The sequence below is a fragment of the Oxyura jamaicensis genome, chromosome 11 (assembly GCF_011077185.1).
Source record: "Oxyura jamaicensis isolate SHBP4307 breed ruddy duck chromosome 11, BPBGC_Ojam_1.0, whole genome shotgun sequence".
NCBI lineage: Eukaryota > Metazoa > Chordata > Aves > Anseriformes > Anatidae > Oxyura > Oxyura jamaicensis.
The window spans coordinates 17,974,582-18,001,601 of record NC_048903.1 but is presented as its reverse complement, the minus strand read 5'-3'; the positions used below and the strand labels follow the sequence as shown (position 1 = coordinate 18,001,601).

The 27,020-nt window shown below is 44.1% G+C and overlaps 1 protein-coding gene across 5 annotated transcripts; it reads right to left on the bottom strand.

The window, feature by feature from the left end:
• Positions 1 to 624: 624 nt before the first annotated feature.
• On the bottom strand, positions 625 to 25,713 carry LOC118172649 (hepatocyte nuclear factor 4-beta-like). Of its 5 annotated transcripts, none has more exons than XM_035336704.1 (11): positions 25,695 to 25,713; positions 25,470 to 25,597; positions 19,157 to 19,361; positions 17,161 to 17,255; positions 9,571 to 9,677; positions 8,310 to 8,465; positions 7,664 to 7,751; positions 6,848 to 7,000; positions 4,427 to 4,663; positions 3,683 to 3,796; positions 625 to 2,576 (listed from the first exon to the last, which is right to left on the bottom strand). In XM_035336704.1, exons 2-11 carry the CDS (start codon positions 25,582 to 25,584, stop codon positions 2,440 to 2,442), a joined length of 1,407 nt encoding a protein of 468 aa, XP_035192595.1. In that variant the 5' UTR covers positions 25,585 to 25,597; positions 25,695 to 25,713; the 3' UTR covers positions 625 to 2,439. The 5 variants fall into 5 exon arrangements, with proteins under 5 accessions (XP_035192595.1, XP_035192597.1, XP_035192594.1 ...); XM_035336706.1 differs by having other exon boundaries at positions 19,157 to 19,328; XM_035336703.1 differs by lacking the exon at positions 25,695 to 25,713 and having other exon boundaries at positions 25,470 to 25,682.
• Positions 25,714 to 27,020: the final 1,307 nt, after the last annotated feature.

Below are 27,020 nucleotides of genomic sequence, written 5' to 3'. Positions count from 1 at the left end.
TTGAAGACTCTTTACAGGATAATCAGGCTTCACACCTTCAAGGTGTTTCTGTAAAACAAGTTTGGACTCCCCAGTTTCTCTAACCACATGTTGACTTTTCCCCCTACTTCTATAGTCTGAGATACAAACCATAAACAGAGCCAAATGTTACAGCTGGCAAGGAAATGCATCCATCACAGAGCGATAGGTAAGACTTTATTACCTGAGATGCATGGTGCATGTTTTCTGACAAACAGCTGGCATATTACTGGACTTAAAATATTTCTAAATTATGCTTTTGAGCTTTTCATTACCAGAAATTATTAGTCCAATAAAGCAGAAATTAATGAAGTACTGACTTCCAAGAACACTGGTTTCATTTAGAGTGGGATTTGACATAGGAAAGCCAGAGAAAGATTTTTGCTATGAATCAATTCTGGCCCTAAATGCAGGCCTGTTGTGAGTTAATTACATCAGTCTCAAGTGAAAGCAGGGCTTTGCAGCCACAGATTATTTTGTTATGAAACAGGTGAAAATCCCTAGGGTATTTGCGATGGAGAAATCAACAGAGAAACTTGAAGACTTGGTTTTGAATTAAATATATATATATATATATATATAGGCAAGCTTTCCTTTTGAGAACAATGGGCCATATGAAATTTATTTCTACTAGATTTATTTTCTTACCATTAATGAGTATAAATGTACATTTAATTTTTAGAAAAGTAATCTACATGATGGAGGAACTGGAAGCAATGTTACACAAGTACAGATGCAGCAGGAATGCTTGCAATGGGACTTTGTTTTCCAGGTATAGCTGTTTCAAATCAAAGTTATCACCATTTATATCAGATCAAATTCATCATAGACAGTAGAAAAATAAAACATTGTGATGTTAGGTGAAATTCAACCCAGTCCTCAAGGGTTTTCAAATCTCTCTTATGCTGTAGAATGGCAACTCTAAAATATCTCCCCAGCCACTGAAATGACCTGAGTACAAAGTGTTCTCCTTTTGATGCAGGTTCGGATGCTCTTCCCAACTCCTCTTTCACTCAATCAGGTTGCATTGTCATGGTGTCCTCCATCCGAGGACCTCAAAGTGCTTCACAAGTGTCAGTGAAATAAGCTGTGGCTGGACACCATCGTTTCATCTTTGTGATGAGCAGGGATGGTGCTTGTGGGGTGGCAGATCCGTGCGATGCGACAGAACAAAGAATTCTCCGTCATGTCCTAGATTCAGTGTGAGACCATCCTTAATGCCTCGAGGGCTTTTGCAGAAATGAGCATAAGCTTTGTAGAAATCCAGCAGTTGGCTTTCTAATGATGGTTAATTCATATGAATAAATGCTGTACCACAGTGACTGCGCCTTAGGAACTTCAGAGGTTGTATAGGCATCTATTTAGATTATTTTCAGTAGCTCTAGCACAGTTAATAACTGCTGACTGAGATTTACACTAAATTCAGAAAGTCCTTATGTTTTAAATACAAACGTTTTTAATACATGAATCGCGGAAGACCTGGCAAATCTGACAAATTCAGAGCTTTGAAGTTTAGGTTACAGGCATTACAAAGATTTAGAAAACTGCAGCAAAATCACACCTATGTAGTGGGAAAAGCTTTTTTGGCATTTTTGCTGGGACTGTTGCTTCTTCCAAATATGGTTGCAGTAAAGTTTGCGGGAAAAGCACAGAAGTGATTTGGTAAGTCAACAGCTTCTTGAGCTTGCTGCCAGTTGTGGGTTTTACCAGACTGGGCAGCCATGGATCGATGCAGAGGTCTTGCTGCCATCTCAGAGCAGTGTTAGATGTACACACGAGAAAGTAGGATGAAACGAATGGACTCCATACATGTTGGAAATAATGGAATACAACAAAATAACAACCAGCATTAAAGTTGGCTGGTTTACATGGAATAAGTATTACACCTGTGTGACATAAGAAAGCCTTTCAGGGTTCTGAAGGTAGTCACCCTAAAGCTTAACTTGCAGCAAGAGAAATGGGAGTGTAATTAATTTGTTAATGGGGATAGACCTTTCTATACTGACAATTCAAGACAGAATGTATTCATTAACAATTAACAGGAGCTGCGTAAGGCATTTATTTTTATAAGACAGCAGCCAAAGTCTTCAAAAGGGTGGTCACACTGAGCTAGGTGACAATACATGCAGTCAAAAGCCCTGCTCCAAAGAGCTTACAGTCTTGGTCCTACTGAAAAGAGCATTAACCCCAATCCCTTGTGAACTGAGGGTGACAAATGAGGGTGACAGCGGCGGGATGACCCATGGCGAGGCTCCTGCTGCAGTCTGGTGTCTGGTGCTTTACTCACGGACAGGAAAGAGTGTGACCGACAGGTCCGGTGACAGGCAGGGGGTTGCCGTGCTTTGCCTCTGCAAAAAGAAAGGGCCCGATTCACTTTCAGCACGGTTTCCACATTGCTCCCAGCTTCTCCTTCCACTCTCCCTATAAAATCTCCTGCTTGGGTATAACTGTCTGAGGCAAGAGCTGCGCTACAGCGCTGGGGCCTGCGCTAGGGCCTAGTTTATAGTCTTCACTGCCTGTGCTTGTAGAAGGAGATGGAAGGGATGGTTCAGGAGATGCTGTGGGAGAGAAAAGAAACAGAATTAGAATGGTCTTTGCTGCTGGTCAATAGAGCAGTGCTCAGATAAAATCAGCAAACCATCCTATGAACCAAGGAGCAGGAGCTTGGGAGTGGTGGGGGGAATCCAGCCCCTATTCAGGCATATTCTTCCTTCCTAGGTTGTAAAAAGGCCTAGCGGGGACTGATAGGCACACACCAACTCTTCCCAGTATTTTGCCCTTGGGAAACGATTGTGCCCAGTTGCATTTTATTCCTTACTCTCTTAATCAGAAGAAAGCTCAACCTGCTGGCAACTAGACTTCATTTACAGGACTCAGTGTCTACATCAGCATCTCTCTTAATTTCCCTTGCTGCAAGGTGGCTTTAAAAGAAAAAAGATATACAAAGCTAAAACACAGGATACCTACATTTATATGGCCAAGAAGCAGGAACATGCACTGTAAGAGCTGTATGAGCGAAACTTGCACAAGGAAACTGTGTAAGACATTGTGATTACATGGCGGCAGTAATTGTGAAATTGCAAATCATGTTCAGCTTTTTTCTTTTTCTTTTTCTTTTTTTTTTTTTTTTAAAAAAAAATAAAAAAATAGCATAATCTGTTTGCTACTATAGTGGATAAATGCCTTAACAAATAGCCATTGCCTGGCAGCAGTGTCCAGAGTTGTTGAAGATGGTCAAGTGTTCAGATTGTATGGTGTTCTGGCTGACAGCAACCAAGATGCTTTACTTAGGGAAACTCTTGCAACTAATAAATGCCTGTGCACCGTTGTGGTGTTTCCTTGTGCTGTCTACATTTATAGACATGCACCGTCACCACTCTTGATTTTATTTATATATTTATTTATTTGTTTATTTACTTATTTATTCTTGTGATGTTTAGTAGCATCTCAAAAGCCTTTTGGCTCATACTGTTAATTTAAAATCTCAGCTTCTCTGTGGAGCGTGTTTCCAGAATTCATAGTAAAAGAAGTCAGCGATGGGGGGATGTGAAGTCAGATCCGAGTGTAATGCTTAAATATATAAATAAACTTCATTTTCTTAACCATTTCTCCTATCGAGTCCCTTCATTAGGCTGACACTAGTAGCGTAAGAATGGACACATACGGTCTGGGACGGTGTGAATCACAGAGCTCATGTTGCTTGGGGGGACGTGTCCTGGCAGCGGTTCCAGGTTGAGGTTGGGAGGTCCAGACTGGTACTGGAGGTCGATGGTGGATCCTGCAGAGGAATTGGATAAGGACATCGTTCTTTGCATAGTCACCGAGAAGCCAGATGCTCTGGCACAAGCCTCTTTTTTCAGGGAATGCAGGAGACCTCTGTGGGTGGGGGTTAATGTCTTGGCTCCTCTTTGCTTCCTTCCTGCTCTCAGCCCTTTCACTGTCCAGAGACAACCCTCCCGGATGGCTGGGGTTTCAGCTAATAACCAACTGCGCTGTTCAGAGCTGTGTATGCTTTGCAATTACTGCTCATATCAGGGTTTTCCATATAGTTATGACTTTTGCATGTTGCTGGCAAAGATGTGTTGTCTCCCTGCAAACTGCATCAGTTTTGTAGGTTGCCAAAAAGTCAAGCTCCCAGTGGTGTGAAGCACACAGGGTGTACCTGCTTCTAAACTGTCCCTGGGTCAGATTTTCAGAGATAGACTGGAAGAGAACAGCTTGGGGATTGCACTTGAGTGAGAAGATCCCATGTTTGAGCTAAAATTCAACCTGAGCCTTCACTTCCCCTCCTCCCAGTACCGTGTCCTCTCTACCATACATCTGCCAGAGGACAAAAACCCTGGCAAGAAGCTCAAAATGGCTTTGAAATAAAAACAGCTCTGCTGTCCTTTCTCAGCAGGGTTCGTACCTCCCAGCAGCATCTCCTGCAGCAAGCTGTCGATCCTCGCCATGCCAAAGAGCTTCACAAACTGGACCTGCTCTATCATCTGCCAGGTGATGCTCTGCAGCGGGGGCAGCAGGAGGAGGATGTCACTGAACCGGCCCCGGGAGTCGTACTGGCGGTCGTTGATGTAGTCTTCCAGGTTGACTTGGACCTGGAATCGCATGTTCTTCACCTTCCCAGGCTCACTCAGGCCTTTGCAGTCTGGGGAGGGGGGGGAAGAAATAAAATTAATTGATGGCCTTTGCAGCCAAAAAGTGTTACTCTGGTGCTCAGGCTCTGTAGAGGAAAAAGGCTGAGACACAAGCGGCTCGACAATTTCTCTCCGAGTGTACAAGTTTATCTGCCAGGTTTACATTAGGCTGTCACTACTTCATATCTTACATGGAATAAGCTATCTGAGGGGAAATAGGAAGCGCTTGATTCAGATGGATATATCTGGCTACGGCCATAAGCGAAGAGGAAAGATTTAGAAGCTGAACCGTATTTGTCCTTCTAAGTAAACAGCCTGGGATTTTCACCTGAAGGTTTTGAGTCCCAACTATTGCTGCTAAATCCACACAGATTTAGAGTTTATCTGCTGTAAACACATGAGCTCTAGCATCAGATTCTTTTCTGGATTTCCTGTCTTTGACCTGCGGTCGATCCATTTTCCATGCAAAACCAGTCCAGTTTTGCTTAATCACGTACATTTTCAAAGGTAGGCTGAAGTGTCAGGATATACAGCTTTCCACTCCTATTTTTCCTGCTATCTGAAATTGAGATTTCTGGCTCACTGGACCATTTCCTTCAGTCTACAAAGAACTGCCAAGCAATACATTTTAGGGATCATCGTGCCAAGAGATTAAATAGAGTAGTTAGCAAGTTATTGTATGTCAATGTGTAACTCCATGGACAAGCCTACTTGTTAGCATGAATGAACTTCACTTCTGTAGAACTTTGCACTTTTTCCTTTCAGATGAAATCACAGCTCATTGTTGCAATGATCTAAAGCTTCATTGAGATACCAATCAGCTGAGAACGTAATTTGTCAGACTACTTTTGATTACACCATCCTTACACAGGTTTGCGGCAGGCTCTTTGGCAAGCCAAAGTTCATGATGTTTGTAAAACTCATGTATCTTGATTTTAAATCAGAGAACACAGCAAAAAATGATTAGTGGGAGACGATACGCTAATTTTCCATGCTAATAGATGCCAAGGACAAAAGGGCGTTGTTCTCAACTTGGTATTGTTTCCCGTCTCTTCTCCAAGCTACAAGGCAATGCACAAGGAAGGGGTTCAAATGCGGTACCCAGGGCATCGTACCTGAGCTGGAATGAAAACCCCCATGTCCGAGAAAGGAGAACATAGCAAAGGTTCAAAGCAAATTTTCTCTGCCTCTGTGTGTTTCCCTGCTCTCCTCTCTACCTTGAGCTGCTCAGCCCTGCCCTCGGCCAGGACTGGCTGCCAGCAAGATCCATTAACAAACATCCTTGATATTTCTGGGTACTCAAAACCCTGAACAGCCCAGCTGCCTGTGGTTTTTAAAACTCCTTTCTGAACTCTGATGGATGCTTCAAGCTGCTGCTCAATAGATTCGCTTAGCTTATGCATAATTCAATATAAGCACGTATGTCCTCAGTAGGCATCTCTCTCATTTCAGACTGATGGGCTTTCCTGAAGCCACCCTACAGAAGCAGAAAAACTCCTCTAAGGTCTGCCGAGACTTGCACATCGGTCTGGCTGGTGTTACTACTTGATGAATAGTGAAGTATTCGGGAAGAGGCCATTTCCATCATGTCCTCGCTGCACTGCTAAATATTGCTCATCACAGCAGAGACAGAGTGAAATGCAGAGCTGCTGCCAAGGGGTTTTCCTGGTTATAAGGGAGTCCTCAACCTCGCTGGGCTTCACAGCCTGCGTCTCTGGCAGCTTCACCCACTACTTCTGCTGTCTCCTAATATCACTTGCTTTTCAAGTGTGCTTTTCAGGGCACTCTGGGGGGGAAAGGAAAGTAGCTCAGAACCAACAAGTGTAGTGTTTTCCAGAGATGTCGTGAAAGATGTTTCCCTGCCCAGAAATTACGCTCCACACTGACAGGTGAAACAATAACTCCCTGCACTGTGTCTGTTGCACCCATCACACTCATATCCATGGGATGAAGCTTTGTAGAGCTTCTGCTTCACCTGTGAGGCAAGAAAGTAGTTTAAGGGGTTTTCCTTTACTCTGCTGATCAGCTCACTAACCCTGATGTGAATCTGAAGTTAGACATTACATTTAGAACTACAAAAGCAGGAGGAAGAGCTACATTTCCCCACCTGTTGCCCCATTTCCCATAGCCTTCTGTAACACAGCAACTCTTTCTCAAGCCCCGAGCTTGCCCTAGCAAGCAGGAAGGAAGCTCACCTGGATCAAAGAAAATGATGGCTTTAAGGCAGGCGTACTCATTGTCATCGATCTGGATGTCCCGCAAGGGCTTCACCAGCTCGTCCAAGATCCTGGTGGCCACGCGAGCGATTTCCAGCTCTGGGCAGTGCATGGGGATGATGAAGTCATTCCCTGGGGAGACAAGAAATCCGGATTTGGACACTTGCTCCAGCTCTGCAGACACAGCCTCACCCAAAAGTTACCCAGATCCCTATTGCCAGGCAGTCCCACTGCCCACGCGCAACAGATTTCCAGTATGCAGCTTCATGCTCAGATTGATGGAGAAGCAAGCCATGGATGTAATTCTTTGGTCCTTAATTATCTATTTTGCACATGTCGGTGTAGTCACACCATACACAAAGCCTGTTCCAACTTCTGCTCTGATTTACCCTCTGTTACACCTAGCATCTGTTTGCAAGTGGTGTTGTATCTTTATTTTGGGTGCATTTTTTTAAGCAATATTTTCCTTCCCACTCTTGCATTAACATGTTGCTGTCAAGGGCAGTATTCTCCTTTTCCCAAGAATAATCCCATCTGTATTTTTGGTGGCAGAGATTTACACGAAAAGGCTACTTATTCACACTAAAATTTTTAATAGGCCTGTCTGCTAAATTTGTCAGCACCGATACCCAAATAGCTCACTGCCTGGACTCAGGCAATTTGTTAAAAAAAAAAAAAAAAAAAAAAAAAAAAAAAAAGGCAAAACACTTTGAGATCCCACTTAATATTGGGGTTCTCTCAGCCACAGTTTCAAGTGTGCAAATTATTAAAGCAGGAATGCTTTCACTACTTTACCTAATAATAGAAAATCAGTGTACGGTATGGATCGCTTGGCTACCCCCAGGAGCAGGTGTTCCCCTGCGTGGGCTCTGAGCAAGGCGACCTGGAGGTGGCACAGGAGACAGAAATGGCATTAAGTTTTAGAAGCAGAGAGCAGAATGGTGAGCTGTTGCTGGTTAGAGTCAGCCAAATTTGGTGTTTATTTAGACATGTCAGATCTATAGATTAAGTACTATTAAGAGCTAGAAATTATTAAGATACCCTCACTTTCCAGAAGTCTTAGAAATTATTAGGCTATCTTCACTTTTCAGAAGTGCTATATTCACGACAAATAGAAGTTTTGCAACTGAAAGGGCAAAGAAGGGTTTGATTTATTGGAGTTATTACAAAATAAATGGTTTTTATATTAATCCACCGGGTTTCAATAAAGGGAACACCTTTTTGCCTGGGTCCTTGTACATCCTGGAGAGATCAGCTCTATATTTTGGGGCATTTTGGCTACTGGACTCATTGTTAATCACTTCCTTGTCCATTATCATTCTTCCTCTCCTGTAAGTTTATTGCTCTGTGCAGGGTGAGCTCTATATTAATGTGCCCATTGCAAGGTAGGGCTGGGAATGTGTAAGGAAGGCAGTAGAGGTGCAAGGCATTTGCACGTCACCTGGTCGTCCAGCGGCAGCTCACAAAACGCCGGGATGTATTTTGCCCACTCCACCAGCACCAGGAGCTGCTGTTTCATGGACTCGCACACATCGTTGATTGTCGCAACCTTCTTCATGGCAAGGTCCGCGCTGTGCACCGGGCTCAGCGACGCGTACTGAAAGAGAAGCGACCCCGCTTAGCGCTGGCACCACGAGCAGCATGATTTTCCCAACCGAGCATCCATTCCCATGCTCTTAACCACATCCTCCCTCAACAGCAGCCATCCACGGGTAACGTGGGGAGCATTCCTGGACAAAAATCTCATCAGGCCGTTGACCAGAAGAAGCTTGCAGCTGGGGCTGCTCACTTATTCCCCAACCCAGGGCGAAGCCTCCACGAGGTGGTGCTCGGTCCCAGCAGACACCCGCCCTCCTCCGCCTCCTTCCCCCTGGCAGCCTCAGGACAAAATTTGCTTCTTGTTCCTCCCACAGTAGCCAGCAAAAATGGGGCTCAGCTTCACAGCAAGCCAGCAAAATGCATGAAATGCATTCAGCTTTCCCCTCCAGGTGGCTGCCTGGGACACAAAACGCCCATTTTGCTCTCTAAAGAGCTGCAAGGAGGGGAGAGGGTTAAAATGTAATAATTTGGGGGAAGGAAGCGGACGCATTGTTGCATGTAATATGCAACATCTGGACCATATGTCTCAGCGGAGAAAGGCTATTTGCATAAGAATTTAAGGACACGCAGGGTGAGATTCATTGTGGAATGTGAAGTAAGAAAGCTATCAGCGTTAGTTTAAGCCCAGAGGTTTTATTAGCTTTATTTTTTCTCTCCTAAAATTGTTGTCCTGGAAAAAAATAAAAATAAAAAAAAATGTAGAAATGAAAGATATAATTGACCATGACAGGAACGTTGTGTTCAGACCAGGGCACGTGAGGAGGGCTAAACTTCTGCACGAGATGCGGGGAGTTTTCAGGGGGGCAGCAATAATTTAGGTTGGGGGGCAGAGGCTCTGCAGCACCCCTCAGCCCTTGGAATTTCAGTTCTGCATCTCACACCCCAAAGGGTCCATGTGCTTCTTGGAGGACAAGCTGTCTTGAGAAAGCACAGAGGATTTTTACTGCCTGCTTTTGGTTATCTTTAAAGCATTTTCTTCCCTCTGGCTTTGTGCAAGAGAGAGCCAAAAGAGGAAAACCTGGTGGGTTTTAGTGAGTTCCTAACCTGGGAGGAGTAGCTGAAAGCCATATACTTATCTAAGGGGCTGAACCCACATTTCATACCTGCTGTGCCATGGCCTCAGCCTGGGTGAGCACGTTGATGGACAGTGAGCCGTTGTCCTCGTAGCTGCTCCGGCGGATGCTGATCCTGTCCCGCTCGTTCTGCACGGCTGAAACGAGAGCACACGGCACCGCTGTTAGCTGGGAGACCCTACACGACTGACCGCAGGGTTGCTGGGGCTCAGGGGGAGCTGGGGCTTTTGGGACATCTGCTCCCAAGCCTCATCTCATCTTACGGCATTGGAAAAGCCATTCTCTGATCCCACCTCACTGTCTCCGTGTCCCCTGTCCCTGAGGCTTCACAGGTGGGGGTCCTTAGGGGACCTCGCTGCTGCTCACAGGGAGCAGGAAGAGTCACTTCATTAACTCACAGAATCACAGAATTTCTAGGTTGGAAGAGACCTCAAGATCATCAAGTCCAACCTCTGACCTAACACTAACAGTCCCCACTAAACCATATCCCTAAGCTCTACATCTAAAGCAGCTTAAAAGGAAGGAAGCTTCAATCCACCGGCACCCCCTTAGCACCATCCCTCGTTCCTGAGACCCCCAGGGAGCCCATGCTTTACTGATAGTGATGCAGCGGGTTTTGGACACCTTACAATGTCTCTGCAGAGCGAAGCTCAGCCCTGGGGCTTTGCAAACAGAAAGGTATGGCTGTGCCACACTGAATTAGAAAATAGGCTGATTTGGGGTTTAGGATTGTTCTACCCTTTAAATCGCCCTTTCCCAGAAACACAAGCTACATCCAGCTCCTTGCTCTGCCAGCCCTGAATGTGGGACATCAGGGATTCACAGCACGTCAGCGGCTTCTTCTTGCACCACGCAACTGCTTCGCCTCTGCTGCAGCCACCGAGTAAAGCAGCAGCAAGGGAACGTGCAGGGTTTAGACTTAAAGCAGCCATGGCTTCGGTGTTAGTTTCTCTCCTGAGCCCTATTGCCTCCGTCCAGCAGCAAACAAGCCCCCAGGGGCTGGAGGATGGAGCCAGGACCTGGGCTTGGTGTTTTCCTGACAGCTCCTCCATCTCGGCCACGTACAGCTCAGAAAGGCAACTGCCATCAGAGCAGAGGGAGAGGGAAGATTGAGCATGTGGTGCTAATAGAGCACAGCCCTCCTTCTTCCTCCAGCAGTTCCAGGCTGCTTTTCTTTTTTTTTTCTTTTTTTTTTTTTTCTTTTTTTTTTTTAGGGGGGATGACTCAGGCTGAGCTGTCACAGCGCTCCTTACTGGGCTTTAACTCCTCGGACACCACCAACCAGTACAGCATTTGTCTCAACACTGCTGCAGATTTTTCCAGCAAAGATGTTTTTGTTTGCTTTCAGATTCAGCAAAATCTGTCCCATTTGCCCACCCCTCTTTCAAGAATTTGCCTTGATGCTGGGCCTTGCTTCAGAGCAAGAATCCTTCATTTCTCCGGGTTCCCGGAGGAGACATGGGCACCGTTTCTCACACGGGGTGAGAAGGTGGCTGTTTTATGGGCTTCTTTTGCCAGTTTAGGTCAAACCTCTTATCTCTTTTCCCAACTGGCCTCTGATGAGAGGCCAACAAAGTGAAAGGGCAGAAAACAGGCAACAGCGACAAGATCAATATTTCCCATTATTGGCAGAAGCGCGATGTTTGTTTTCCAGGATTTGGGACACAGCCCTGCTGGCAGCCTGGGCCTGCTGGCGGCTGAACAGAGCGTGCTGGGCACGGGGCTGCTGGGATCAAAAACCAAAGCCGTTTTTGGGTTTTTCACCCCCTCCATGAAAGACTGAATGATGGGTAAATCAATTTGGAAAAGGTGCAATGCACACTTATGTATCAATGGAGCCTTTTCAGTCTATAGATACTTTCTAGAGGCAATTAAATATTGATTTAAACAAGCAAAAAAAAATGTAGGTTAAGGTAGGAGGCTCCTCTAACATACCTGAGATATCAGCATGTGTTACCCTGTGCATGGGGGCAGTGGAAAGGGGCACTCGGACGGGGCTCCCCCCGTCTGCAGGTGGTTATAGGAAATACACACGTTACCTATGATTAATCTTCAGCACAGATTAACCCTTCACAGCTTTTCTCTGTCCACCAGAAAGCATCCAGCCTTGACCAGAAGCCAGCCAGCCCGCACATATGGCATCACTGCCATCCTTGGAAAGTCCCTGCCCAGCCTTTCATGGCTGGCTTAGAACCAGATGCTCTCTAGGGGTGAGTGGGCTCTTTTATGCAATTCCACATAAAGTTACCAATTCTGCCTTTCTAATCAAGCAACACACATTATACACGACCCACAAACCAGTCCTGTGCCCTGATGACAGACTCCTTTAAGAGCATGCAGCCTGTTTTTCTCCTGGGTGCTTTTATGGCACATATTTGAGTGCTTCCCTCATGCCCTGATAAGCCCAATCTTCAAGTGTAAGTGGACGGCACCGGCCGACTTTCTCAAGGTGATTTGGGTGTTATCACTGAAAGTACCCAAGATGCTGTGGAATTAGATACAAGAGGGAGTTAATATTTTACCTGCCACAAAAATTAATCTGTTGTTGTGGGGTAATTATATTGCTATATTTATTGTGCTTGTAAAAGGGAAGGGGTAGGTCACCCGTGGTGAGGCATCGCTGGTGCTGAGGGTGCTCAGGCTCAGACGCGGCCGTGGCTGTGCAGTGAGTAACTTTAAGCAAACATGCAGGAAGGACTAAAACCCCAATGCTGTCTCCCACTATTTGCAGAAGAAGCAACTTTGCCGCCCCATCTTTTTTCTCTCTTCCTGTCCTCTGCCCAGTGCCCTGGTTTCCAAAGCCAGTACATTTGAGGGTCACGGTCAGGCTCCCAGCAGAGTGGCAATGCGCAGCCCGTGATGTCTGCAGTGTGCGTGGCTCTGGGCCCCAACCCGAAATAGCTCGGGGGCCCCGCAAAGAGCCCAGTGCAGCTGGGTGGCAGGGATGGGAAGGGCCACTGCAGCCCCGCGCAAGGGGACGTCAGCAGGAAAATGTCCCTGTGATACCGCTGGCCAGAGACAGCGTGTCCCCAGCCTGGACTTTTCCACCAGGGAATTTGTAGGGAAGGCAGGACGATGCCCACAACTTTCTCCAGGGAATTTGACACATCTCGGCTGTGGGAAGCAAACGGGAAAACAAACATCTCCTCCATCTGACATTTTAATATTCAGAGCAAGCCCAGGCCCTTTTGCCATGAGCACATCGAGGATGACAGCGGGTGGGCTGTGGAGCTCGCTGCAGCTCTTGAGCAAACAGCAGTGTGTTTGTGGGATTGCAACAAGCCCGCGTTTCCCAAACATTTTGTCCTTGCTACCTTGGCACATCGGTGCAGAGCATGTGACAAGGAACCTCCGGGGAATCCAATAAATACGAACAGGGGCATTGATTTGATGGGAACAGCACCAAACCAGTAACTTTCCATGGTAACTGCTGAGGTTAAAACCCTCCTTTGCCACCTGCCCACACTGGAGGTACCATTTCTATTATTAATCCACTAAAAAAAATCCTCATTCAATGCTGATGGGATTAGAAGTGTATTTAATGAGATGTGCATGTGTGTGTGCACAAATGGAGAGCAGGAGGAGGAAGGTGCAGTGCCCCAGCATGGTGCTGGCATTCACCAGCTCTCACAGTGCTTCTATCTCCACTGACAGATGTACTCCTCGCTGCTGAGTTAATTTACATGCACAAGTATATTTCTTTTTCCCTAGGCTATCTTTGATTTTGTAGGTGTGGTACATTTTATTTGCACATAAAACCCAATGGTACATGCACATTTAATCCTTTCACGTGCTGTGGGCTGATTTATGACTATCGCAAAGTGGGGAAGATCCTTCAACTCTTCCATCTCTCTTTCCAATAAACTGTGGTCCCAGACTGCTGCAAGCTGGCAGAAGAGATGCACAAACAAAAGGCACAAAACAAGATAGAGGCCCTGTGAAACACTAATAAAACCATCCTATAAACCTATCCAATTTAACAAGAATAAATGAATAATAGCCTCGAGTCCTCCTACTATGATGTGGCAGTGATACAATAATTCTTTTGACTTCTGCATAAATCTAAAGGATTTCATGTACATTCATAAATTACTTTAAAGGGGATGAGAGGTTAAATATTAACCTCTCTTTCTTCACCAGCAAACTGAATCCTGACAGTGCGGTGTTGAACATGTCAAAAGGTTTCAAGGTTATTAGGTGTCCAGATCCATGTGAGCTGGTAGCCTGGCTCATTGGAAAAATCACACCCTGCTAATTTATTCAAGGTTAAACATGATCTCAATAAGATGTTAAAAATAGTCTCCTATTTTGAGGGGTGGTTAGATACCAGATGCACTCCTCATTCACTGACACTGTAAGTGACCAAAAACCATTGTGCAAACCAATAGAAATCAAACCTTCTCCTGTGCAAAGAGAGAAAAGTAGAGAGAACAGGCAGAAAAGGAAAAAAAAAAGAAAAAAAAGAAAAGAAAAAAGAAAAAAGAAAAAGGAAAAAAAAAAACACCCAGTGATGCCATTGTTACACATCGATCATCCTGTGGAACTGTCTCAGCCCTAATCACAAAACGAGACGAAGGGAGTGAATCTCCTGCAGAAGCCCTTAACTGTAGTCATAGTCATACGTCATTTGTCTCAATTTTAATGATCAGTTATTTATTAAAAAGAATTATTGATTTCAAAAATGTAAATGTGATAGGAGTGTTTCTGAATGAGCTAATTTCTAGGAAATCTGGAGATGGGATTTTCCACAAGCCTCAAGTTTTGGCCCTTTTTGCTCCTGCGGGTTCTGATGGGACCTGGATCCCTTCTGGCACAAGCAGTAGCTGGATGCTATGGACATTCCTTCTCCAAGATTTCTCACTGGAGGCATAGGGTTCATGTGGGACACTCCTGGTCCTTTCCAAAAGCAGAATCAAATCCAGAGCATACAAGCAGGTCAATCTAAAGAACCCTACTGATGCTCTTCTCAATGAATCTCTGCCCAGCTGCCCCAAACTTATGGTGAACATACAGCCTGGAAATACTGTGCTCCCAGGACCAGCCCACAATGATACCCTTAGACATGCACCTACACAACTGCCCCTATAGACAGTCAGTCTAAAGCTAGTTCAGGTTTTTGCATCACACTGCTTTTTCTTTGGGCAGAAATTTCCATTTTACCATGGCTAATATAGCCCCTCTCCTTCTCATATCCATTAGAGAAGTTTCCAGCAGGGGAACAAAGAGAAAGAAAGATCCAAATGTGTCACATCATGTCTTACAACACAGGAAGATTAGGGAAAAATAATAAAAATAAATAAATAAATAAATCTCAGAATCCAAATCTCCGTCTTATCAGTTAGTTTTTCCAGGATGAGAACATTTGGGGAGCAGCAAGTTTTCCAACATTGCACATAAAGCCATCGAGCAGTTGGTCAGCAGGGTGCTGGTGGTGGGAACGGTGAGGGTGACACAACCCCACTGGCCCCACCCCAGGTGTATTGTCACGCACAGGCTGGGAAAATGATCATTTCCAGCTTCTTCCCCTCTACAGTGAATAAACGCTGTTGTTACCACACCCTGGAAAGTCTGATTGCTATTACATGGGCTGGTTGAAAAATGATGTGACAGAGAAAAAGTTTCAAGGCGCTGTGGGCCAGTGCTGGGACAACCTGACATAATCTGAGTGTGGATGTCACAACTCTGACATAAATCGGTGAATACCACTGAAAAAAGATTATGTACAAACATTTGTATCATCCTTATGCTGCTCTATCCTAAGACGTGGCTTCTCTTTTTTCCCCCAATGCTTTGCAATACTGTTTAATATTAATCTAGAACCACCCTAAAGCAAATAACTGTGTTCTTTTTGTGCACACAATTGTGCAAGAAATATTTTTTTTTCACAGTTCTGCACACATGTTTTGGATACAGCTCCGGTCAGCTAAGCTAATTTCCGCAAAGCAGTTGCTCAAGGTGCCTTAAAATCTGTACCAAACACATGAGCAGTTTACTAGCACACAACCTGACCATGCACTCATAAATACGTTGCAAAGAATGTGGCTATGTGGAACTTGAAATGAGTCATCTTCCATCAAGCTGCAATCAATAATGGAGGAACGAGCCAAGGTTTTATAACTTTTACCATAAAACCAATAAAAATCATGCTTCAGCTGAGAGAAAGGAGCTGATAACCAGATTTCAGCTTTTCCAAGCTGTAGAGCTTACTGCACTGGCAATTGGTTTTGTCCCCTTCTAGAACCGACCAGGTCAGCTTTGGTTTGTTAATATTACTATGAGGGCTACGTTTTTCCCCTGATATTGCATTTACTCCATTTCTCCTAAATTAAACCAACAGACATTTTTGCTACGTCCGTGACCTATGCCAAACAGCAAGACACCCTGTTCTCCAGAAAAACATATGTTCAGAGGTTTGGAAAGAGATTCTTTTCATCATTCATGAAATCTTATGAATTACCAGAAATAAGTGACAAATTTCTCCCTGGTTTCAGTGGAATTGTGATTTCACCCCTTAGGCGAGGGTTGTTTAACTAGGTGGTATGGATCTTTACTATCTAGTTTCTTTCTAGCTCCCTAATTCTTAAGCTCTTGGTGGGCTGGAAAACAGCCCACGTGAAGAGTGAATTGTTGTAACCATCACCCAACTACCTGCATGCTGGGGGGGATGTCCCATCTGCCATGGGTTTGGCCCCTACTTTGCTAAGTACTCAGCACAGTAGATCAGTCTCTGCCCAGGAAGCTTGGAGTAAATAGGAGTATCACCCATTCTCTCCCCCTGTGCAAACACCAAATGACCAGAAATCAGAAGTGCTATGATATGTCCCAAACTTTTCCAGGAAAGGTGGTTGTAGGGAGCTAAGGAATAGGTTAACTGAAAGGGTTTTCCCCTCACTTAAGCATTAAGCATTGTAACATCTAGTATTTCCTTTAGTGCATTGGAAAGACATTTCCTGACGGTCACTGGTATACCCAGATGTTCAACAACACAACATTCTTACTACAGCCAGTGTGAATTGTACCAAATGCACCAGACAATATTGGGCTGGCCCATCAGTACAGGCACTGCTTGGCCCTGCAGTCATGCCATAGCCACCACGAGGACAGCACTATTGAAGGGGTTGACTGGCTCAGGTCCCATCTTGGGTAGACACAGGAGACAGCCGCCTCCAGGAGTGCTGCCTGTGTGCCCTGTGCCATGGAGGAGCAGCTCTGCAGCTGCAAAGCATCGTGTTTGGGCTGAACCTCACTCTAGAGGTTGCACCAAGCTAGATCTCTAGATTCATCTAGTTGAGAAATGCCTCCTACAGGCAGTCCAGAGCCAGAATCTGTTTATAGGTGCCCTGATGTATTCCCTGAAGAAGACAATCCCTTTCCCAGAATTAAAATATCCTGAAAAGACCAGCCTCCCAGGATGTGTGAATACTGGCACAGGGCTGTAGCTGAAATTCCAATCTGAAGAGATGGGAAATGGGGTTTTCAGCTGCAACACGAAGATATCTCTCACTGAGACACACAAGCACCACTGTGGGCCAGGGCGGCTGCTGCTCTCCACTATCCTCCGCAGTGGGAGTAGGGCCAGAAACAGCAGCAGGCAGTTTTCAACAGCCTCTTTGCACCTACCTTCCTTCTTCATGCCAGCTCTGAAGCACTTCTTCAGCCTGCAGTACCTGCACTGGTTCCTCTTGTCTTTGTCTATCACACACTGTCGGCTGAACCTGGGAAGAGGTGGGAAAAGATGGAGCAACCAGGCTGGCCTGTACCCTGCTCCCCCCGAGCAGCCCCAAATACAGTCCCAATCCTCACTGGGCTATACAATGCTTGAACCCAGGGAAGAGCCAAAGGGTTTGCAAGGAATGAATTGAATCAGTGTTGGCTTGGCCCACTTCCTCATCCTCCCCACCTCCATCTGGGAAAGCAGCGATTTCAGACCACCCACCCTGCGAGGACTGTGAGGATTTTGGCTGTGAAAGCGTGACTGTGACTCAAGTTGTGCTGGAGCCTGGTGGTGCAGGGACTCCATCTCCTACTTTCAGATGGTTATTGGGTGTTTTTTGTGGAGGCTGGTTGGTCCCTCTTGTTACCAGTCTTACTTTGTGGAGAATAATTGTGCTGTGGCCTACAAGTCGTTTTTTATCTATAGCCTAGCTTTGAAGCAAGTGGCTTCCCAATTCCTGTTAATTTCAACAGGAGATTTAGGAACCTCGGTGCTGTTCAAGGGGTGGCCCATGTAGACTGGGCAGCTCTTGGGGGTGAAACGATAGAAGAGGAATCTCCCGGGCAGAGAGGAGACAACGCAGGTTGCTCTGGGACCATCATTAGGCTGTAAAAACTGAGGCACTTTCCCAGGCTGGTAAAAAGCCAAAGGTACAAAGGCCCGAAGACTTTCCAAGGAATTCATGTCTACAATAAACAACAGAGCTCCAAGCTGGGCTAAACAGAGCGCAGCTCACCAAATAAGGATTCACAGACAGGCAAGCATTTACCATTCGCTTGGCTTCACCCTGCATATCCTCCCCAAACTGCCAAATATCGCAGTGATTCATCGATTCCCAGGGAGGGGCAACAACTCCACTCCCGGGAGAATAAGAGCCAAAATTTCAAAGAAATCAGTAGTAGCTGTTGCCTCCTCCTGCTGGGATCCCACAGTGCCTGGGATGGGCACTGTGCATGTGGACACTGATATCAGACTGGGTGTCTTTTATGGCTCGTGTGTCCAAGGGTGATAAGTACCCCAGGAGCATTTTGAACAAGGAGGGTGACTCGCATTGCAAAAATTTGGAATGCCTGGGAGGAAGAACCCTGGAACAGAAAGAAAACTTCCAGGTTTTAACTAGAGATAAAAAGGTTGAGGGTAGATTTTTTTTTTTTTTTTTTTTTTTTTTTTTTTTTTTTTCCTCTGTTAAAATAAATGCATTTTTTCTAAGGTCAATAAAGATATAATTTTAGATAAATAAATTTATAATTTATAAAGTACTCCCGGTAAAAAAGAAAAGTCTCTCAAATGTATACCTGTGTGCCAAAGTGGCTGTGAATCATCTCTGGCCCATGCTACATTCTCAGAATGATTGTAAAATAATCAGTGATATGTCAGTGTACACAGTTTAATGTGTACGAAATAAAAAATGGAGAAGCTGTGGGGGAGGCAGCGGCTCTGGGAGTGACACGTTCTGAGATATTTCTTGCTTTCATGTTGAGCATCGCTAGGAAAACCAAGACCATTTTGAGAAGAAATCTCGCAAGTTTTGGTCCTTTGCCAGCAGGTCTTTCCCTTGCTGAGCTGTGACAAGGTTGCGGTGTCACTCCACACCTGGAAGCTGTACTTGGGTTTTACACACACCAGTAAAACCTCAGGACTGATTCATAGCACGAGGAAAGCAGTGACAGTGAGCTCACAAAATGGATTGTGCAGTGTCACAAAAGGTGTCAGCATTCAAGATGAGACAGGGCTTAGTTCCCTTTCTTCTGGCCAAAAGCTAAGCTGCGGTATTACTGTTCGCATTCATGGCACGGTGATTCAGCTTCTGGGACAGGAGCCCCATCGTACAACCTGATCTTCACCCCAATTTATTTACAGTGTCAATAAATTGTAGTTATTTATCACAGAGAGGGCAGGTACCTGCAGGAATAGACGTGGTTCTTGCGGACGCTCCTCCTGAAGAAGCCTTTGCAGCCATCGCAGCTGGATGCCCCGTAGTGTTTGCCGGTCGCCCGGTCCCCGCAGATGGAGCAGAGGGAGCCGATGCCATTGGCGAGCACGTTGGTGTTTGCCGATTCGGCTGCGATGGTCTCTGCTGGCAGAGAACAGGGCCCGTTAGACGTCTCTGTGGTGGAGACCAGAAGGAGCTGAGAGCAGGTTGCTTTTTCAAGCAGATCACGCACTGAGCCTGCCCTCCCCACACATGTGCACACGTTGTGCTGCTGGTAAAGCCTCCAGATCACAGCCCTGCTGTTCTCAGCTCCAGCTGAGTGTAGCTCCCTTGGCTTTGCTTCTTAAACTTGTATTTTCCTTCACCTCCATGAACAGGGAGATTTAAACGCACCTAACCCAGCTCACTCACAAGAACTGAACAATTACTACTATTTGTAGTGCAGACTATCCATAAAATACAGTGGGAAAAAAAAAAAAAATCATTAACTCGAATAAATAGAAGAGACAGAAGAGACAGAGAGGATGAACTGCTTCATGCACAGGACAAGTGACAGAGATGAAAAACACCTTGAGACCTCCTCTTGAGACCATCTAAAGAGAGACAGCAGCTCCTACAAGGGGCACTTGGGTTCTCCTGAGTCTGGTTCCTTCTCCAATTTGCCCTCTGAAGGGTGCCATTAGTTTCCACTGGCTACAGAGGGGTGCAGGAAGATCCACCTTCTAAATTAGGCACCTAAAATTAGGTCGCATGAATGCCCACTGTCATGTCCCCTGTTTGCAGCCACTCATTTGGGGCAGGAATAGCTCTGCTCGGGCCATGTGTATACACCGCTGAAAACTCCCCTTTAAACTTCTCCCTTGGCCTTAACCACCAGACTTGCTGCTCTCTTAATCCTCCTAATTTGAGGCACAGCTTGGGGAAAAAAAAAAAAAAAAAGAAAAAAAAAAAGGAGACACATGAGAAGGCACAGATGACAGTGTTTACATCTTGCTGAGAGGAGGAATGTTTGTGGAGTCTGTCCTGACCTGGGCATTCACTGCAGGATGATTTAGGAATTTATCACTCCTCTGGGAGCATGTTCTTCACTCCAGAGGGACCAATCTCCTGCTACAGTGACCTAGGCAAAGGCTCTGGGATGAGACACATCTTGCCTCGCAGGAGAGCTGGGCAGAAATGAGAACAGCTCAGCTGGTGTTGTATTGAGCAATGAGAAGATGAGAAAATTGCTCAAACGGGAGGAACTGGCACCTGATCTGGGTAGTCTCGAGAAGGTTTTCTACTGTATAATGCATAAAAATAGCTTTGGGTCATCCTCACACAACACTTATATATACCCAGAGAGAGAATGTTATTTTTGTATGTGAGCACACATAAAAAATTTCTAGGGAAAATATTTGCTGTGCAATGAAAATTGTAATCAAAAGTCAAAAAAAAAAAAAAAAAAAAAAAAAGCCAATAAAGCTTTAGTTTTCAAAAACTGGAAAGTTTGTTAGTTATGGCTAAGATGAAGACATTTTTAGCTAACACTTGACAAATGTGAAGGTCAGGTCTCCTTTTGCCCCTTCAGAAAATACTTCTCATCTTTATTTCACCTTCTAACATAGAAAAAGTAAGTAGGTTCTAGTGAGATGGGAGCATCATGAGAATAAAAAATGACAGCATTGAAATAATTCTTAGGTTGTAATGACAGAAATTGTGATTCACCTGCTCCCAAAATCCTTGTAAGATGCTCCAGCTCTGACTTTTGTCAGTAGGTAAGTGGCATTTGGGCCCTTTGCAAAAATAGTTTGTGTCAGAGATGCTTAATGGTAATTCAAATTGATTTGTGTTTTTGTATATTGATTTTAATTTTTATGTTGATTTATTTGATAACTTTTTTATTAAATAGACTGTACTAGGATACTCCTTCAAGGGTAACTGTGCTGCTAAACATTTTTGCATCTGTTGCTCCATCTATTCTTTTTGAAGGAACAAACGAACACAAACAAATGCTCTGAATGTGCTGGATTCCATTAAAAAATTGCACAACAAAAACGATGATAAGAAAGCCAATTTCATCCTTGCTCCACCCATGCTTTCTCTTCTGACTTCAGAATCAAGCCAAGGTCAGACAATTTGGGTCTCCAATGAACTCTTCATTCTTCAGCTGGGTCCAGATTGCAAAATGTTCCCTGATGCTGGAAAGCATTTACTCACCAGAGAAGAGTTGTTGTTTTTTTTTTTTTTTCTCCTTACGTGAGTAAGACGTGTGAGGGAACTATTTGTTAATGCGAGTAAGAAATTCATAATCTAGCTTTAAACCAAGTATTACAGGAGGCAAGACCATCAGCTCTGAGCACGTGAGGGCCCATGGAAGTTACCGAACCAAATGTTGCCCTCACTTTTACCCACGGAAACACCAACAGGCCCATAATAATAGTTCAGTCCCTGTCAGGTAGCCACATGTGCTGTTCAGCTGAGTTGGATGAGAATACAAATTTTTAAAGATAAAGGAAAGCCTCAAGCCAGCGTGCACATGTTATTTATGATGATTAATTTTAATTACAAAATCCTGTCACCAGCTAATGATGAGTTCCAAATGAGAATTAGCTCAGAAGAAAAGGCACAAACAAGATTGTATGCATCAGTTGATTTTTGGTGGGGCTTTCAACCCTACCCAGTATTTGGGGAATGTCTGGCTTTTTCCTGGACTGATCACTACTAAGAAAGGCAGAGGAAAGCCAAGACCCCTGCTGGCACTGTTGTGTGCCTGTGAAATCAGCTGAAAACTGCAGACCGTTTATTTCAGCCCTGCCTGACACAAGCCAATAACCTGCTCAGTGTTATTTAACACACTGTGCCTCTCTAGAGGGGTTGCTGCCTGGAGCTGAGCACCGCACTGAGATGTTCAGATGAATCTGGTCAGAGTACAGCTGGATCACAAATGAAACAAGCTCATGACTGTCCTCACCACCACGGAAAGAGATGCTTAGAGACATGTATCAGTTACAGCTGTTCATCACGACGGTATTACAGAACAACTAATCCATGCCAACACAGTATCTCTGAAATTTCTGCTGGAGAGGCACAACTGATGATGTTCCCCCAGCAGAGACTCATCTCAACATGGTTTGAATCCTGAGCTGAGCTGAAGACCTGTGGTTGTGGCCAGACTCCTCACTTGGATTGTCCCTGACATTCACTGGCATTAAAACTTGGGATTTCAAGTAGGTGTCTTTTGTGAGCTACATATAAACAATGTGCAGTGCAGGAACCACAGCTTGCCTCGATGGTTGGACTTGATGATCTTATGGGTCCTTTCCAACCTAACCCATTCTATGGTTCTACCTATCATTCTAGTGATGATGAGAGCATCCCAGTGGCTTCATCACCTTTGGGGGCAACCAAGCTTGCAACCAGAATGCATACAAGCTTTTGTTACATACTGCTCCAGTATGTAGGTCATTACCAAACCGGGGTTGAAATGAGGATGCCAGGTTTTAGAATGATAAGAAATGACAGTAAGGATGGTCTCATGCTGCTGAGGATGATATCTGGCTTTCATTCAGAGTTGGAGCTCTGCATGATACCTGACCATTCAGAGCTCTTTGCTGCTTTTCCTTTCAGTTACGTTACTGGCTATTAAGCTCTTCAAGGTAATCCTTATCTCTTCTGAATGCACACTGTGAAGGAGAACTACCTTGCTGTACTTTCCAGAATTTGTTTATATGCACCCAGAAATCCAAGTGAGTCTTGGCTCATGTCTTGAATGCACATAATTTGCACACTCCAATGGGCAAAATATCTTTGAAGTTTTTTTGTTTGTTTGTTTGTTTGTTTCCAACTTTGTGCCAGATTCTCAGGGATTAGCACGGTGTTTGAGTGCTGAGAAAGGAAAACGAGCACAACCATGGGAGAAAGTGTTCACTGACACTTGACTAAAGAATTAGTGCAATATTTTAGTATTGCTTCATATTTTAAGCAAGATGACAACTCTGACAGGGGTGCAAGGAAATGGGTATTAGCAGCACATAAAAACCAAGTGAGAATACAGCTTGTAATGCCCGCCAAAGTAAAGGAAACAACTTTGTACCAAATGGGAAAATTTCTGCAGTCACAACACATATTTTATAAAGGAAAAAAAAAAGGGGGGGGGGGGGGGGGGGGATTAGCATTGATTTTCATTCATTTCCTTTTGCCTTCTTTTAAACATTTTAATCAGTTTTTTAAACTCTCCCTCTGCTCCCACAAAGGACTCTATTCTTCATTTTGAATTAGTTAGTCTCAAAATGTTTGACTAATTAAGAGTAACTTAGAGGTGGAAAATATAAAATTTATATCTAGGCAAATCTCAAAACTATAGCAGCTTCCTGAAGCAGAAAAATTAGCACCAGAATTGTTCCATATCATTAATCAACCTCAAAATTTTGATGAAATAATGTTCCAAAGAAGGAAAGAGTTGTTTTTAATGAAGTATTGCCTTATTTGAAAATATGTTCTCTTTAACATTGCTTAGCGTGTAAGTAACAGTTTCGGTACTATTAAAATATATCCTGTTCGTTTATACGTACATAGCAAAACCACTAGATTTAATAAGGGAAACACAGAATAATCTCTCACAAAGAAAGATATCTCTCATAAGAAATAAATGGTTTAAAACAAATCAATATATTAAAAAAAATGTTTTCAAACAATTTAAAAATATTTCTGAAACTACAGAGTTTCTGTCAACTGCTATTTAGGGTTACCTACAGGAGATGACTTGGTTGGTTAGCAATATACTTCAATGCATGGACATTTGAGGTCTTTTTTTAAGTTATTTTTACAAACTGTAGGACACTTACCCAAGACAAACAAGCTAATTTCAAAACAGCTAGTTCCTGAGAGAACCAGTTACTCATTAACAGCTAGACAAATAACCCAAGACTAATCTAGATAAACTTCAGAAAAACTCAACCTGTCAGTTCCACTGAATGAAAAAAAAAAATAAAAAATAAAAAAAAATAGCTCCAAACAGGTTTTGGTACCGAATTTGAAAAATTATATTGAATTTGGATGAAATCTGTACCACTCCAAAAAGTAAAAAGTATCTAGTTTTTCAGCAGTGAGTGATAAAACAAAATATTTGTGTTAAATAACATTTCTGGAGTAGAGTGGTGGATGGAAAACTTCCTTCAAAATAAGAAATAAGATCCAGTCTATCCGGATCTGGAAAAAAATAAAAAAAATAAAAAATAAAAAATCCTTTATTTAGGGGCAGAGAGAGCTATTCCTGAAGTCACCTTCAAATTTAAATTTCTTCAGGCCTTTTAACTTTACTTGTCTCCTGACATATTCCATGTCCAACAATAATAAGTCTAAACATTTTATGCTATAGGCTATAGCCCTTCTGAAACTCTGATTAGTTTTGATGAGACATTTAATCAGAAAATGTGAAACTGAAAATCCCATCTCAGTTTCACTAAGCTTCTTAACAAATTAAATGAAATGTTGCCAAAACTCTTCAAAGGCATTGCTATCATCGGGATTTCATTCAGTTACATGATTGGTTCTATGTTATATGGCTAAAGTGTCCTTTATATTTCAGGCAGTGAACAGTTAATGTCCCATAAAAGTGTTTACTTTAAGTTAGAATACCTTTGACTATTCAAATCCCGAATATCACACAACACTCTTTATTTCTGTGAACAAGCGGAAGTCTTTCTATATAAAACTTCATGACTCCTAGCCAAGTTCTTTATATGGCCTAAGGGCTTACGGACAATCTTGGTAGCAAGGAATAATAATAATAATAATAATAAAAAGGCAAGTGATCACTTGTATATCATTTCTTTAAGTACCCAGGAACAATTTACATCAGACACATGGTGCATTGTGTGAGTAACAGTGCAGAAGGCATTTTTTTCCAAGGATTAAATATGAACCTAAGTCATATTTGGGAACAAAACATAAATTTTAAGACATAAATATTAATAATAACTCCTCACATAACTTATACAGGGAGACAAATTCATGGTGTGCCATCCAGAGCTCCGCCAACATTTGCAGTACCTCATTGGCTCTTCAGGACATGATGCTCGGCACACCAAGGAAAGAAATAACCTAAAAAGGACCAGGAAGTGAAGGGGGCCCATTTCAGCCCAAATCTAACTGCAGATGCAAGAGAGGTTGGCAGGTCAGCTGCTTAAATATTACCCCTTCCACCCTTTGCCCCAGACCTCCTACCTGTCTTTCCTAGGCGTTCAGCTTTTTAACAAAGGCAATAGAGGTTATTCAAGAGGAAGTGAACAGAAATCTCACCAGTGTTGTTCGGAAGCACCCGAAGGTTTTCAAATTCTAGCATGGTATAAGAGGAGTCCAAGGAGTCGACGTAATCTGGCATATCCATGTCCATGATGGACTGACAAAGCTTCATTATTACTTGTCAACTGCAAGGGAAGCGGCAAAAATAGCCCTGCTGTCAATCACGGCCAAGTTTTTCCTCCGCAAAGAGACACCCCAGCCCTTGCACTGACAAATCATTACCCAGCTCTGCCCGCAGTCCCCTCCCCGTGCCAGGAGAGAAGGGACGAAGCCTTTCCTTCTCTCGCGCTCAGTCCCCTCCCTTCCCGGGGTGCATCTGTGCTCTCGGTCCTGATAATATGATCTAGATAAGGCCTAGACTCAAACAACTTGGATTGCATCTTTGGGTCAATACAGCCTGGTTTATGGCTGTTCCTGCACAAACATTTTGAAAAGGGCTGCAGAGAGGCGTTCACACATGCACTGCTCTTCCAGGGTGAAGCGGTGGTCATGTCAAATCATGCCCATGCCACAAAGGTGTCACCTTGCTTGGCTACCAGCCCTTGGGAAGAAGATCAAGTGATGTCACTTGAAGCTGGTGAAGACAGTGAGTCAGTGCCACCGCTGGCTAAAGACCATTAAGACAGGTCAGTGTTTAGAGCCTGAGGTACTGCCAAGAGGCAATAGTGGCACCTCTTGGAACAACTGGAAGGGAAAAATGAGGTTTCATTACAGCCGGTTTCATGCTTTCACCGTGCCCCACAGGCAGAGGTGAAGTAACTTCTCCCACTGGCTCCATCACTTGGGTCTTCCTCCTCCTCCTCCTTCCAGGCAGCCCCAGTTTCCCAGAGCTCCCAGCCAGCAAGAGGCTGGCTGTGGTTTCAAGTTGCTAGGGCAGAAGGTTTCAAGAGATGGAGAATGATGGAAATGGGAAAGGCTGGAAGGAACCGGGCAGACACCCTCACAGATGTGTGGTGTTGCATTTCATGATGACCCATGCCTGGCTTTTCTGGGAAAGGCTTGTATTATGGAAGTACAATTCCAGTTTTTCCCCCAGGACTGTATGTGGTTTTTTTAATTTACTGAATTTTGCACAGAAGTTCTTTCACTGTTAGGACTCATGAGTTGTACTGCAAAAAATTGGAAATAAGACTCAGCCATGAATTTCCCCAAAGCATTACACCTGGAAGTGGTTGATTTACTCCTGGTTTCATCCTCCAGATGACTTCCCTGACATTAAAGTTCACCCTCCAGTGACGTTGTTGTGTGTCAAAGAACCTTTCCTTTCCATGAGCTGTTGTTCTGTGAGATCCAGTTCCACATCCTGTTGAATCGGGAGGAAAGAAGTCTTGAGAAACAGGGAAATGTGTTGCCAGAAAAAAAGAGCCTTGGCCAAAAGAAAGGGATTGCCAGACGGCCTGAACTCTCACTGAACCAAAGAGCAGGGCAGCCCATGTATCTTAGCAAACTCCAAACAGCAAGAAATGTGCCAAAACTGAGTTTTGAAATATCTTAGATATACTCATTTTTATTTCATCTACGCAGTCTCCATTTCACATGCAAGCCGTC

Bases quoted from the DNA above. Each gene is read 5' to 3' on its own strand.
- LOC118172649 (XM_035336704.1), bottom strand. From the start codon at position 25,584: ATGAAGCTTTGTCAGTCCATCATGGACATGGATATGCCAGATTACGTC. The intron at 17,256-19,156 runs GTACCTGCCCTC...ACCTCTTCCCAG, and splicing joins AACCACGTCTATTCCTGCAG to GTTCAGCCGACAGTGTGTGA. The intron at 8,466-9,570 runs GTATGAAATGTG...CTTCTCTTTCAG, and splicing joins CTGAGGCCATGGCACAGCAG to TACGCGTCGCTGAGCCCGGT.